Raw genomic sequence first — 12,110 nt, 5'->3', positions numbered from 1 at the left:
CTCTCTCTCTCTCTCTCTCTCTCTCTCTCTCTCTCTCTCTCTCTCTCTTTCCCCCCTCTCTCTCCTCCCGCCGCGTTTTGTTACAATAATTGTTCTACGTACGGACAGTCTCTATCATCGGCCATTTATTAGGATTTGTGGAAAAGCATTAAGGGCTGTAATAATAGCTATCGCCTAATTTGTTTCATGTGACATACTCGGGTTTTTATTATTCAGAGTTAGATCCAGTTTTTCAGATTTTTTATTACGTAATATATGCGACATCATATCTGTGTAATCGCAATTCAACTGGAAAACTCTCATCTGACTCGGAATTTAAATCTGAGTATTTCACTTGAGAGGAGTTTCAAGTAACGACTATTAATACGAGCCTGAATGTCTGAACACAATTATCATATTTAGAAAAAATCATCCAAAGGGAAAAATTTTATACCACTTCATTAGCACGAATTTTTTCATTCCATTATGTAGGTAATTTATGTAAGTAATTTACAATGTAATCCATATAGTATTATTAATATTTACTTTCTTTTTAACAGCGTGATTAATTAACTCAGCAGATATGTTAAGCCAATTATTTCGATGATGAGTTTCGCTGTTGGTTAGCTTCAAAATTCTTTCGTGAAATTATTACTCCTCAATCAAGATTGTTTTTAGGCGAAGAATAGAGTAAGCTCGGGCAACGTTGCTTTAATATTCCCGCGAATTACGCGCCACGCAAACGCGGAGTATACGGAGATATAACGGAGATAACAGAGAATGTGTTATACGCTGTCGGGAACTGAGTGAAAATTCATTTCCTCCTCTGAACGCGCGCGGGATTCGCCGAGGAACCCGTGTAGAAGCCGGCGCATTCGAACACATAACCATTTCTACGAGTAATTGTTGAATATAATGCCGATAATACTATGAAAATTTGAGAAACCGAATATCCTTCCATCAGTTTCCCGACAAGTGTCTGCCGTGACCTCTTCGTTGCGTTCAATAAAAGAGTTCTGTCAGTCTGCAAAGACCTTACACACTCACAGCACATTCGTATCTTATATTATATATAACGTGTTATATAGTGCAATATGTCGCATAGAAAATAGTGGAATAATATATCATAAATGCGGACTCACAAGGAAATGTGATTGTACCTGATGATGTGGCCGGTTATTTGGATGGGGGGTGGGCATATGTGGTCCGTGATGATACACAGACACGGGGTCGTGCTTGAGCGGCATCGGCGTCCCGGAATTATGCTTCAGATCTGCTGCTAAAGCCTCCGCTCTTTGTAGTAAGCCATCCTGCAAACCACTGTTCAAGCCGCCAAACAGGTCACCCTGAAACACGAGATATATCATATCTATCATTTGTCGAAAAATTATACAATACACAGAGAAATACAAAATTATACAATACACAGAGATCTTGTTACATCCCGCCATGTAACTTTTAGACCCATATTAATAGTCATTATTTGAAACTCGTCTCAAGTGAAATACTCAAATTTGAATTCCAAGTTAAGAGTAATTAAAAGTAAGTAATGACAGTAAGTAATGTTGAATCACGATTACAGATATAAAAATACCGCATGTATCATAATTCAACTGGAAAACTTGGATCTAACTTTGAATAAAAAATCTGAATATTTCACATGAAACAAGTTTCAAGTAATGACTATTAACACGCGTCTTAGAGACGGTGAATCGATTTGTCATATTTCCATTCGTTTAATGTTGACTTATTACTTCTCGCTTTATATGCGTGAAAAAGTAAAAAAGAAAATTTATGCGAAATACAGGACAAATTCTACACGTAATTGTAATTCTTGTATGCAAATTGGACTTCTTTGTATGATCATAGCGCGAGTACGTTTGGCTATAACTCGTTATTTACTACGTGAGTTCTCTTATTGAATTTAAATTCAATCCGTTCGGCGGATTGTCTGGGCAACAACCAGTTCGTGTACCGAACGGCAACATGGCTGTGCGCGATCGATATTCCGAAAATAGTTTTGTTATCCGAGACTTGGATTGCTGTTTGGCAGGTGTTTTAGGGTCGGACAAAAATTCTGTCGCTGGTGCTTCACGATGAAGCTCTCGCGGGAATTTCCGTCACGTAATTATGCAAATCTAATAGGTAAATCCATTAAGAGTGTTTCGACGACAAATGGTAATTAAGCAATACTTTGCGAAGCACTTTTTGTCTCATCTTCCAACATATGTTCCAATATAAAGCGTGTCATTGTGAATATACTCCCGCGACATGTTTGAGACTATATTTCTTAAAGTATTCACATATTGTTCGCTTTTCTCTTTGAACGTTTTTTTTTCTATTTTCGTGAGAACGGCATGTGTATCGTTGTGAATCGTCCTGTACTTCTTTCACATCGCCCCTGCATATAATAATTCCGACACGGCGAAACAACGACAACAACGGCGGTATAATTGGAAAAATGGCGATATTTGCGCGAACGCACGACATTAAGTTACGATCCCACCGCGCCCGGTAACGTCATTATATCAGCCCGTATACATGCTCTATGATGTACGGTAATCAAATTCATCCGTTACACGTTAACTGGAATCGATCCGAAGGATGGATACTTGACCGGCTCCCCCCCGGGGGACGGTGGACAGAATACATCCGTCAGTATCGTCCGCGGCGCGGTGGCGAAACTGGACGGAGTCGGGGGGATCGTCCCGATTCCCTTCCGTGTGTTTGGCGAGATACAGTCCCCCTCGGCAAAGTCAACATTTAATGGTAACGAAAATAGCTTAAACTACGCGCTACGGTGAAATTTATGAGCAGCGCGGAACGAGTAACGAGAGGGGCGGGTGTGATTTCATTTCATGGCGCGTTATGTGCGAGGAGGGTTGACCAAAATTTCCTTTTTACGCGTCCGCACCTAGCCGCCAACACGATGAGGCTCCCGTTCTCGTTTGTTGACCATCATCCTCGACAAGCTTGTCTTTCTCAATCTTTTGTTTTTATTTACTTATTTTGTTTTTTTTTTTTTTCAAGTAATCCTTTGTCAAGGATCGATGGTTGTATTGAGGGGAAAAAACGGTTGACTCAACTGAAATTATAGTTATCTTCGGCCCACACTATGCTTTTTGGTTGCTCCAATACGAAAATGCTAATTGCTAGTGCATATAAGTATATTATTAGTAATCTAACCTAACTTAAAATTTGATGAAAAAATAGTTTTCTTGGCCATAATTTATAGCGACTAATTCTCCGTGTGTGATTAGTTACAAGTAGCAAACTTTTTTTTCTCGGTGTGGGGAGTTCGTTTTGACGAGTAACGCGCATCAGTATAGCGATAATTAGAACGATATGAAAATATCGTTAGTTCGGTCGTGGCGAGTAAAGCTAAAAGTGATTCACTGCCCACTTATTTCATTATGACCTGTAATGTCCGCATTGCCCGATCAATGTTTCATGCGGAAACCACTGGCGTGTTCCAGCGCTTCGATTATTTATGAACTCCTCGTGTCTTCGTCGGGCACGGCGTACCTACGGCTGTCCGTAGGTTGCTGAACCGCCGTTATTTCTTTCTACGATACCGAAATTTACCTCTCGCAGTCCCCCGTATCTCGCCGTTTCCCCACAACGGAGTGTCCGCGTTTCGTCGCTGTTGACGAATGACGTGCTATCGGGTTGTCACGGGGATGCCGGGCGTTAAATCACGTTACCGAGTCTGTAGCGCGTCAAAGAAAATTTCAGTGTCGCGCGCCGTCACAGTCGAATCTCTCGTCGTCGTCGGACAAGTTGAAAGGGAAATGATGAAGGCAATTATGGACTCGCATGACCGATACTTGCGCGGCTCTCAGGCGCGCTTCGCGCTCGACGATCTGCAAGTTTTTTTTTTTTTAATACTTGGGCTCAGTTGCAAGTTTCGCCCGCCGAACATATGCGACGATATGCGCGTCATTGAATATTCATGAAATCAGTCGATTAAATTGTCTTTGCGAACAATTCTCCTGTTTCCCGATACTTTGAGAGAAAGAAGAAGAAAGAGAGGGAGAGAGAGAGAGAGAGAGAGAGAGAGAGAGAGAGAGAGAGAGAGTAAAAGATAGAGTAAGATACAATGACACATGTACTTATATAACTGAACTACAAAAGAAACGAATAACTGCTACAGTCGACGCCGTGTCGGTATAGCATACATAAGAAGCGAAACGAACTATAAGTGACTTCGATGGTCATCTGCCTTGATATTCTCATGTATAATATATAATGTGCCCCAAAACCACCAGATGGTCTTTCGTCGCAGTGTCTATTTCTTTGACCGATTTGAGGTCGACATTTCCCCCTCTCTCATAGCTCTTATAAGCTTTTTGTGGATAATTTTAACGTAGTTAATTAACCCACATGGGGTAATGGAGATTGCGACCAAAGATCGAATTTAATCCGTGAGAGACAGGAAGAAACGGTAAAAATTTAGAGAAATTCAGTAGCTCGTCTAATAAAATGACTCGTCAGAAAGCGTGTCGCGCGCGTACTTGTGTGTGTGTGTGTGTGTGTGTATATGCATTTGTGTGGGAATGCGAGTGAAATAACCACTCTCACGTGGAAATATTGATGCGAGACGGTATCCCTCCCGCAGTAACTTGCCAGCCAACGACGACGACGTTTTTCACGCAGACGTGTTGCTTAATCGAAGCATTAGCAGGCCGATAAATCACAGTTCACGGCTAAGGGGCAACGTACGATGGACCCTCTTTTAGCGTAATACTGGAACCGTAGTCACTCGATCTTCATGCGTGTGCACGTACGCGCACAGGAGGCGAAGTTCATCGTAGTCGTGTGTGTTTGCACGCGAAGAGAGAAAGACAGAGAAAGAGACAGAGAGAGAGAGAGAAAGAGAGGAGTCGGTAAAATATATCTTACATTATCGCTTTCTTTATCTCTATCAACGAACCGACGCAGTTTCCCGACTTCCTTTATCCGAATTAATTGGAGATCAGTTGAAATATTGTTTACTTGACGAAGGTCACATTAATTATCGAGTAGAAAATGATAATCGCATTAATTGCGTGTTGGCTATTATAATTATCTGCTTGCCCGATTACCGTGATTCCATCGTGCTGATTGAATTGACCCGAAGAAATTGGAATTTGCTCGGAACTGATCATATCCCGATGAATTAGTGAGAGTCTTCTTTGCCGCGCGCTCCGTATGGTTAATTTAATACGTGATATACTATGAAGGAAGCTTAATGGAGTTGGCGGGGGAGATACGGATTGCTCTTGTTAGCCACATAGTTAACACCTCGTGCCGTTGTTTAGCAAAGTTTCTTCCCCTTCGCGCGATTCTCCACGTCGTCGCGGTTAATAGAGTCATTTTTCGACGCGGCCGACCCCAGTGAGCTAAATACGTCTTGCGGTGTCGGCGCACCGTGGTATCATAAGGATTAGCCAATTACAATTGAATTACCGGACCCTGGTGGTGGTCCTTCCGTGTAATTTATCCGCGAGGAGAGGCCCGACGACGTGACGTCATGATTGTTGTGAATGATTAACACGCTTGATAACAAGGATACTTCAATCATGCACAGACGCGTCAGCGGCTTTAAGTTTTAAAAAAGCAGCGCGGCGCGAGGCTAAAATCGTCGCAGAACACGACGGCAGAGCGGTCTGGCAACTAGAATCGTTAGCAAAAACAAGCCGATTTTGTCGCGGCGCGCCTTGAATAATTCAGCCGCATCAGATGTTACGAAATTATTCGTTTATCGAGACATAATCTTCGTCGGAAAATCACGTTCGCGGCAAGCCAATACCTCTAATCGATTTCGTCCGGAGCGCGCAGACGAATGCAAAATTAGATGTCCGGGGGGGGGCCGCATCAATACGAATACACAGAGAGCGGCGGCGGCAGCGGCGGCGGCCGCTGTGAGAGCGTGTGCACAAAATCAATTAGCGATCAAAGCCCAGTCGTGTCTGAGCCCGCGGCAGTTACTCGCTGCGCTATCCGCGAGATATCGGATCGATACCGCCGCCAAGTAGCGTCCGCGCGTCGCGTCGATAAGACACGAATAGCATAGCATCAATACTAAGGGCGCGCGCGCGCGCGTCCATAGGGCGAGTGAGGACACAAAAAGGAAAGAAGGAGGACGGAAAAAAAAAAAAGCAGAAAAGAGAATTAATCTTCCGTCACCGCGTGGCCGGATCAGTTGCGTATGTAGTGGCGGCCGTATGCGAAATTAATTAGCAATCAGGTCGTGGTTATACTCCGGTCTGAATGCGGAGTGGCGCGGTGTGCCTGGACCGTCGGCTATCGGATATCGCAAATTGGGACAATTACGTTATTTCCGTCCGATAACCTACATCACGGAGTAGTCTGACGCATGAATAAGTAAATTCTTCCAGAAAATCTGACGTCTGACACGAAAACGAGGAGACTGTTCAAATTATCACTTGCATGGCGGAGTACCTACTGTCTAGAGTAAAGAACATTATTCGCGGTTCTCGTTGTAGGACCATCAAATTCAGTTTCACTCGGTGGCGCAGACGCGACTCGACCCCGCCGTCGCCGCCGCCGCCGCCGCCGTCGCCGTCGCCACCGCCGCCGCCGGAGCCGGGTATCATCGATTTATAATAGCGCTGTTACGCTCCGCTCCCTTAACGGCGTTAATATTAAACGTTGCTATTGTCGCTAATACTATTATATTAGCGTCTTTTTATCCCTGTCGCCGCATCTTGCGCGCGCGGAATCGCGCGCCGCCGACGTCGCCACCGACGCCAACGCCAATGCCGCCGCCGCCGCCACCGCCGCCGCCGCCGCCGCCGCCGCGCTGCCGCTGCCACGTATTATCCCTCGCGCATTATTGTTGTTAAATCTGAATTATCGATTTCCGCTATTCGGTCGTCGTTGCGGTTCCGTTATATTATCGTCGCCATGTCACATTGTGTGTTTCGGTATTATCTATTATTATTATTGCTATTATTATTATTGTGCGCTCTATTATGCATCCTTCCGCACATTATCCTATTATCCGCCCACATTCTTTGGAAATCTCATTAGAACGCGCTTCTCGTACGACGTTCTCTCTCTCCCTTTGTCTTTCTCTTTATTTCTCTGTCTCTCTGTCCATCTTTCTTCCTTCTCCTTTGTTTCTCTCTTTTCTCCCTCATCATCTCTTCTTTCTACTCTCTCTCTCTCTCTCTCTCTCTCTCTCTCTCTCTCTCTCTGTCTTACTCCTTCTTTCGAGATAAAATCATTTTTCCTTGCCATTGATTGATCTCCACGTTATTCTACCTTTCTCTCTTTTTCTCTTGTATGAATATGATTTCTGTAGATTTCTATCGATCTTTCGACACGCGCGGGCACAGTGCGAGAAAGTTAGGACCGCGAGATGACCGAGTGATCATTCGCGATTGGACGTACCAAAAGCGCGTTGATGTACGAGTAATTCGTACGTTCCTCGAGAGAGGAGAATATAATGCGGCGAGAGCGAGGTATCCGGCAAAAAGCACAGGTCACGCTGACTTTGTTGCACCTGCGGGTATCTGTTGCGTCCGTGGCGAGCATAAGTGACACATAGCTCTTTTTACGGCGCTCGACTATCCTGCATCACCTCATCGTATATCTAAATAATCAATTTACTACTGGCCATAATCGTAACCACGAGTTAGTGAGTTTATGTGAGAGCCAGGCCACCGTAACTACGTGGCTCCGTAAAGCATAAATATTATGGGGCATTTCGTATACAGCAACAGTCTCATAATCTCTCTTTCTCTCTCTCTCTCTCTCTCTCTCTCTCTCTGTCTCTCTCTCTCTCTCTGTTTATCTCTTCTCTCTCATCACCTCTTTCTTCCATTATTCCCTGTTCTATTTTTTCTTTTGAAGCAAAATCATCAAGAGATCAAAAATAATTACGCTAATAATTAATTAAATATGTACGTAAGTACAAGTTTTGAGACTTTAAGAGAAAATACGTCAACCATTAATATAAAGTTGAACGAACGAAAAATATATTTTGCGGAATAAGTTTACGCCTGAAATAAGTATTTTTACTATGCCACGCTTATCTTAAACGTAGCGACTTTTTATTTGGATTCACTATGTCAGAATATATATCTTTAGAAGACACACAAACTCTAAATCAAAGACATCTCTGAAAAAACCTCATGTACAGAATTTCCGTACAGAATTCAAGATGTTATTTCACGGATGTATGGTCTAGTACAGAACTATCACATATAGCGATGCGTCTAATTGGACAGACATTCCGGTGACGTATAACCACATTGGTCGCGTCGTCTGGATCTCTCAAATAATCTAGTTGTTCTATTAAAATGAAGCTACAGCGACGTGGTTTCGTAAAAATGCAATTAATCGGTCTAGCGTTTGCATTAATCATTTATTCTATAATGGTTCTAAGGCAGACCTACACACACAGCACAATGCAATAGTCGTCGAGTTAATTCCAAATTGCATGTTCGCGTAGGAGAATAAAGAAGGGTAATACTCACATTATGCCTCGGTGACCAAGAATTGCACATTGCAATGGATGCATCTTCCAATATACGACTCTGCAAAATGAAAAAATACCATTTCTCATTGAAATTCCAAAAAAATTCTTTTTATAATATAGCATTAAGACTAATTTCATTTTCGATATTGGCCGATGTATTTCTTTCAGTGTAGAAATGGCAACATACATAAATATGATGTGATAAAAATAATATAAACCAGACTGAAAGACAAAAGAATTCCAAATATTGCTTTTAGTAAACTTATTTCAGCATGGTAGTTTATAACTAATTTATACTAATATATTATATTCATTTTATTGTCATTTTTATACAGTTATTCATTCGAAACTACATTTGTTTAAAATCTCACTATATAAAAGAGCTGTATCACGAAGATTTCGCAACTACTTTATCTACGCGCACACATCGTCGTCGCTCGTTCGTTTGAATTTCACAACTGAAATAAAAGGATTGAAGACAAGGGATCGCCGATTTCCAAGAATCAATCGGAATATATGTGCGTATGACGTGAATCTTTTGTAAATTTACTTGCTCTCGAGTGTCTGAAATCCTCTACCGAGTCCGGCTTTTGTTCCCGCGACAAATCAAACATTAGCTGACAATATATCATCGCTGCCTGTGGCAAATTCCATATCATGATAACAAGCGCGATAACACGTATGTGCAAAAAAGTATGCCCATGTCGCGTTATCGTATCGCGGAAACAAAACGTACATTTCGTTCGAAGGGTGAGATCTATATCACCGTTCATGATTCCGGTCGAAAACATGAGTTTCCGACAACAAGTCCGACCGTATCCTCGGGCTATCGCGCGGATCTCTTTTACAGAATTGTGTCTACTACCTCGACATACGACGGTGAAATGAACGTTAATCGCCCAGACAGCATGAATTATTGAAAAATGTCTTAAAAACATTCTACTTTTTTCGGATATCTTTTAGACGTCTTCAAGACATCTTTTGGCAAACTGTGCTGTTTGCACTGAAAGAAGAAATATCTAAGAAGCACGAACTATTTATTCACATTAATAACATATTTATTTGTACTAATACAAAGTATTTTTTAAACAAGAAAATATACTTTCTCAAAGTAAGTCGATAAAAATATCGTAGCATACAAATTAAATCAGTAAATGGAGCACTTCACTGATAATCAATGAATATTCTGTGAATATTTTTTTCTGATTTTCAGTGAAAATACTCTTACCGCTTCGTCTTATATTTCACTGATTGTGTGGAAGAAAGATTCCACTGCAAAATCTGTACGCTACAAAATCGTTACACGCTGTATCAAATCCAACTTTCTGGCGATGGAATCACCGGTTTCCATGCGATTTTGCGTGCAACGACACTGTCTGTATTTGCCGACTGAATCAATAATAGAAACAGTCACTACTATTAACTGTTTTTTTTTTCAGTGATATTTCACTGATTGCAGTACTACATTGTATTATTATAACCATCAGTTATGCATACAGAATTTCAGCAAAAAATACGCTGATTACACTTTAGAGAGTACATTTTCTTCAAGTTTTGAGAAAACCTTAGATTTCCTCACAAAAGCATTTGTTTGTTTCACTAAAAGAAAAGAATTTGGATTGGAACAAATACGTCACAGTGAAAAAATTATTTTTGTATTTGGAATTCAAATATTTAGTACATAGAATTTGCTTGTCATTACTTCTTACTTGCGTCGAGTAGGATATATTAAAGAGCAAAACATACAAATGGCCTATTAAATTATTTGGTTGCAATTACCAAATGCTTGATTGATTTTAACCAAAGTTTGATATCACGTGTTCGTTTCAACAAGAAAATCTTTTTTTCAGTATGTACTTGCACCCATCAAATAAAAATTTACTACTTTTTACATCTTTCTTCTCTCATTACGGGCGGTTCCCTTAGATCTTAGCGCGCGAGAACTCCGCGGACACGTGATATCGATCAGCTCGTGGGGATTTGAAAATTGTCCGACTGTTTCGGCACCTGTCCAGATGTTCGCGCTAGAACAGGCGACGAGATCGGCGAGAGGTCGGCATCCCTTCGATCGGAAAAATACTGCTCGCGATAGCTCAGCCGATTCGCGGCGCGCCAGAAACGACGTCACGGCGCTCTGAATTTCACGTGGGCCGTGACGGATTTCGATTGCGCGACTAATGACCGGCGCCGAGAAATATTTTCATCCCGCTGGAAATCGAACGCACGCGATTTACCTGTCAACGGCACTTAATATTTATCCGGTCTGCATATTTTATTTTTAACCGATCTCGCGCGCACACACAGACACGCACGCGGGATGCGCGTGCGGCCGTTCTCGCGCATATATGACGCGAGACTGCATGCGCGTGTGTGAGGGAGCGCACATGCATGATACATACGTATACATTTATATTATATTTAAAGCGAAGCCGGAGGAAGATTGACAGAATCGGGGCATACCGGCGTCGCGACGCCGTCGCAAATTAAATGAGTCATTTTAGGATTCGCGCAGAACTAGGTAATTCAATATCGTCCTTATTAAAGCGTCGGCCAATTCTGCTCGCTCTCGCGCGATTTTTGATGACAATGATTATGTCATTACGGCGCACCGAGACACTAATGTGAATACATCACTCTCGCGAGGCGACGTTAGCTTTATTAACGTGTCATGTGTGTGTCACGACGGCGATACTTTCGATCGGCGACGCGTACGCACATCGTCGGGCTTCGATCGCGGATATACGTGCGCCATTTAGCGCACACTCGACACGAATTTTTCCGTCATTCGTCAGCTATTGTCGGTGTCGCTGTTTCATTTTTTTCTGTTTCCCTTTTGTTATTCGCTACACAGCGAAAGAGGATATTCTTGTTTGGAAGATACATCGAAAAGAGGATTCTGTTGTCCAAACAAGAATTTGGTACGCCGAATCATAATTTGATTAGAATGGAATCAACGAAATGTTTAGTAAATGCAAGCAGGTGATTTAATTGCCGCCATGTGTGTTTTGCTTGCTCAATAATACGTGTACTTAACGCAAATAGAGGACTTGTTATGTCAAGTAAATCATCGAGACGATCATTACGAGAGTCTATTATTCCAGTAAAATTATGACATTGTTGAAATTCAAGAATTTGAAATTCTCCTGATAAAATTGTATATCATTGCTTGTGTATAAATGATCGTTAACTTTTTCGAGTGTGTAAAATTCGAGATATGTAGCAAATTTTTTAGTTCCAAGTTTTCATTCCAAAAATAATTTTTTCGATATACCTTTATTTCTGACATGTTAATTCTCAAACATGGCGATTGCATGGCGTTAAACGAAGGTAAGTTACTCACACATCAATACATTTTATATTCGGTTCAGCGAGCAATTGTTGAAATTCAAGATGATAAAATTCTCTCAACGACATTCTTTCAAAATTATATGTCATTACTTATATACGAAACAATGATCGTTTTGTATACGAAACAACAATGTTAATTTGAATATATTAGTTTCAAGTGGATATGGGAGTCCGGATAACACGATGTTTAAAAACATCACGTTCTCAATTCATTATTCAACTCGTTCTTCACATTGATTTTCAATAATAAGAACAGGTATTTGTAAGAAGTCAGAGGCGGGGGGGGGGGGGGGGG

The 12,110-nt window shown here is 41.7% G+C and overlaps 2 protein-coding genes across 3 annotated transcripts in view; one reads left to right on the top strand and one right to left on the bottom strand.

Annotated features, from left to right (window-relative positions):
• LOC116846673 (beta-galactosidase) overlaps nt 1-12,110 on the top strand; it is a 140,962-nt gene that overhangs the window by 39,307 nt on the left and 89,545 nt on the right. The window lies entirely within an intron of this gene.
• Nucleotides 1-12,110, bottom strand: part of LOC116846678 (inhibitory POU protein) — a 57,303-nt gene that overhangs the window by 10,589 nt on the left and 34,604 nt on the right. Inside the window, exons 2-3 of one of the 2 annotated variants that reach the window (XM_032820841.1) lie at nt 8,466-8,525; nt 1,122-1,325 (exon numbers count right to left, since the gene is read on the bottom strand). In XM_032820841.1, the coding sequence (XP_032676732.1) occupies nt 1,122-1,325; nt 8,466-8,525 (264 nt within the window). The remainder of the gene's footprint in view (nt 1-1,121; nt 1,326-8,465; nt 8,526-12,110) is intronic. The other variant, XM_032820842.1, reaches the window with a different exon arrangement.

This window comes from Odontomachus brunneus, unplaced genomic scaffold (assembly GCF_010583005.1).
Source record: "Odontomachus brunneus isolate Ranch 3 - 2012 unplaced genomic scaffold, Obru_v1 Obru_scaffold_066, whole genome shotgun sequence".
NCBI classification, from domain to species: Eukaryota; Metazoa; Arthropoda; class Insecta; order Hymenoptera; family Formicidae; genus Odontomachus; species Odontomachus brunneus.
This window is presented reverse-complemented; position numbering and strand designations above follow the sequence as displayed.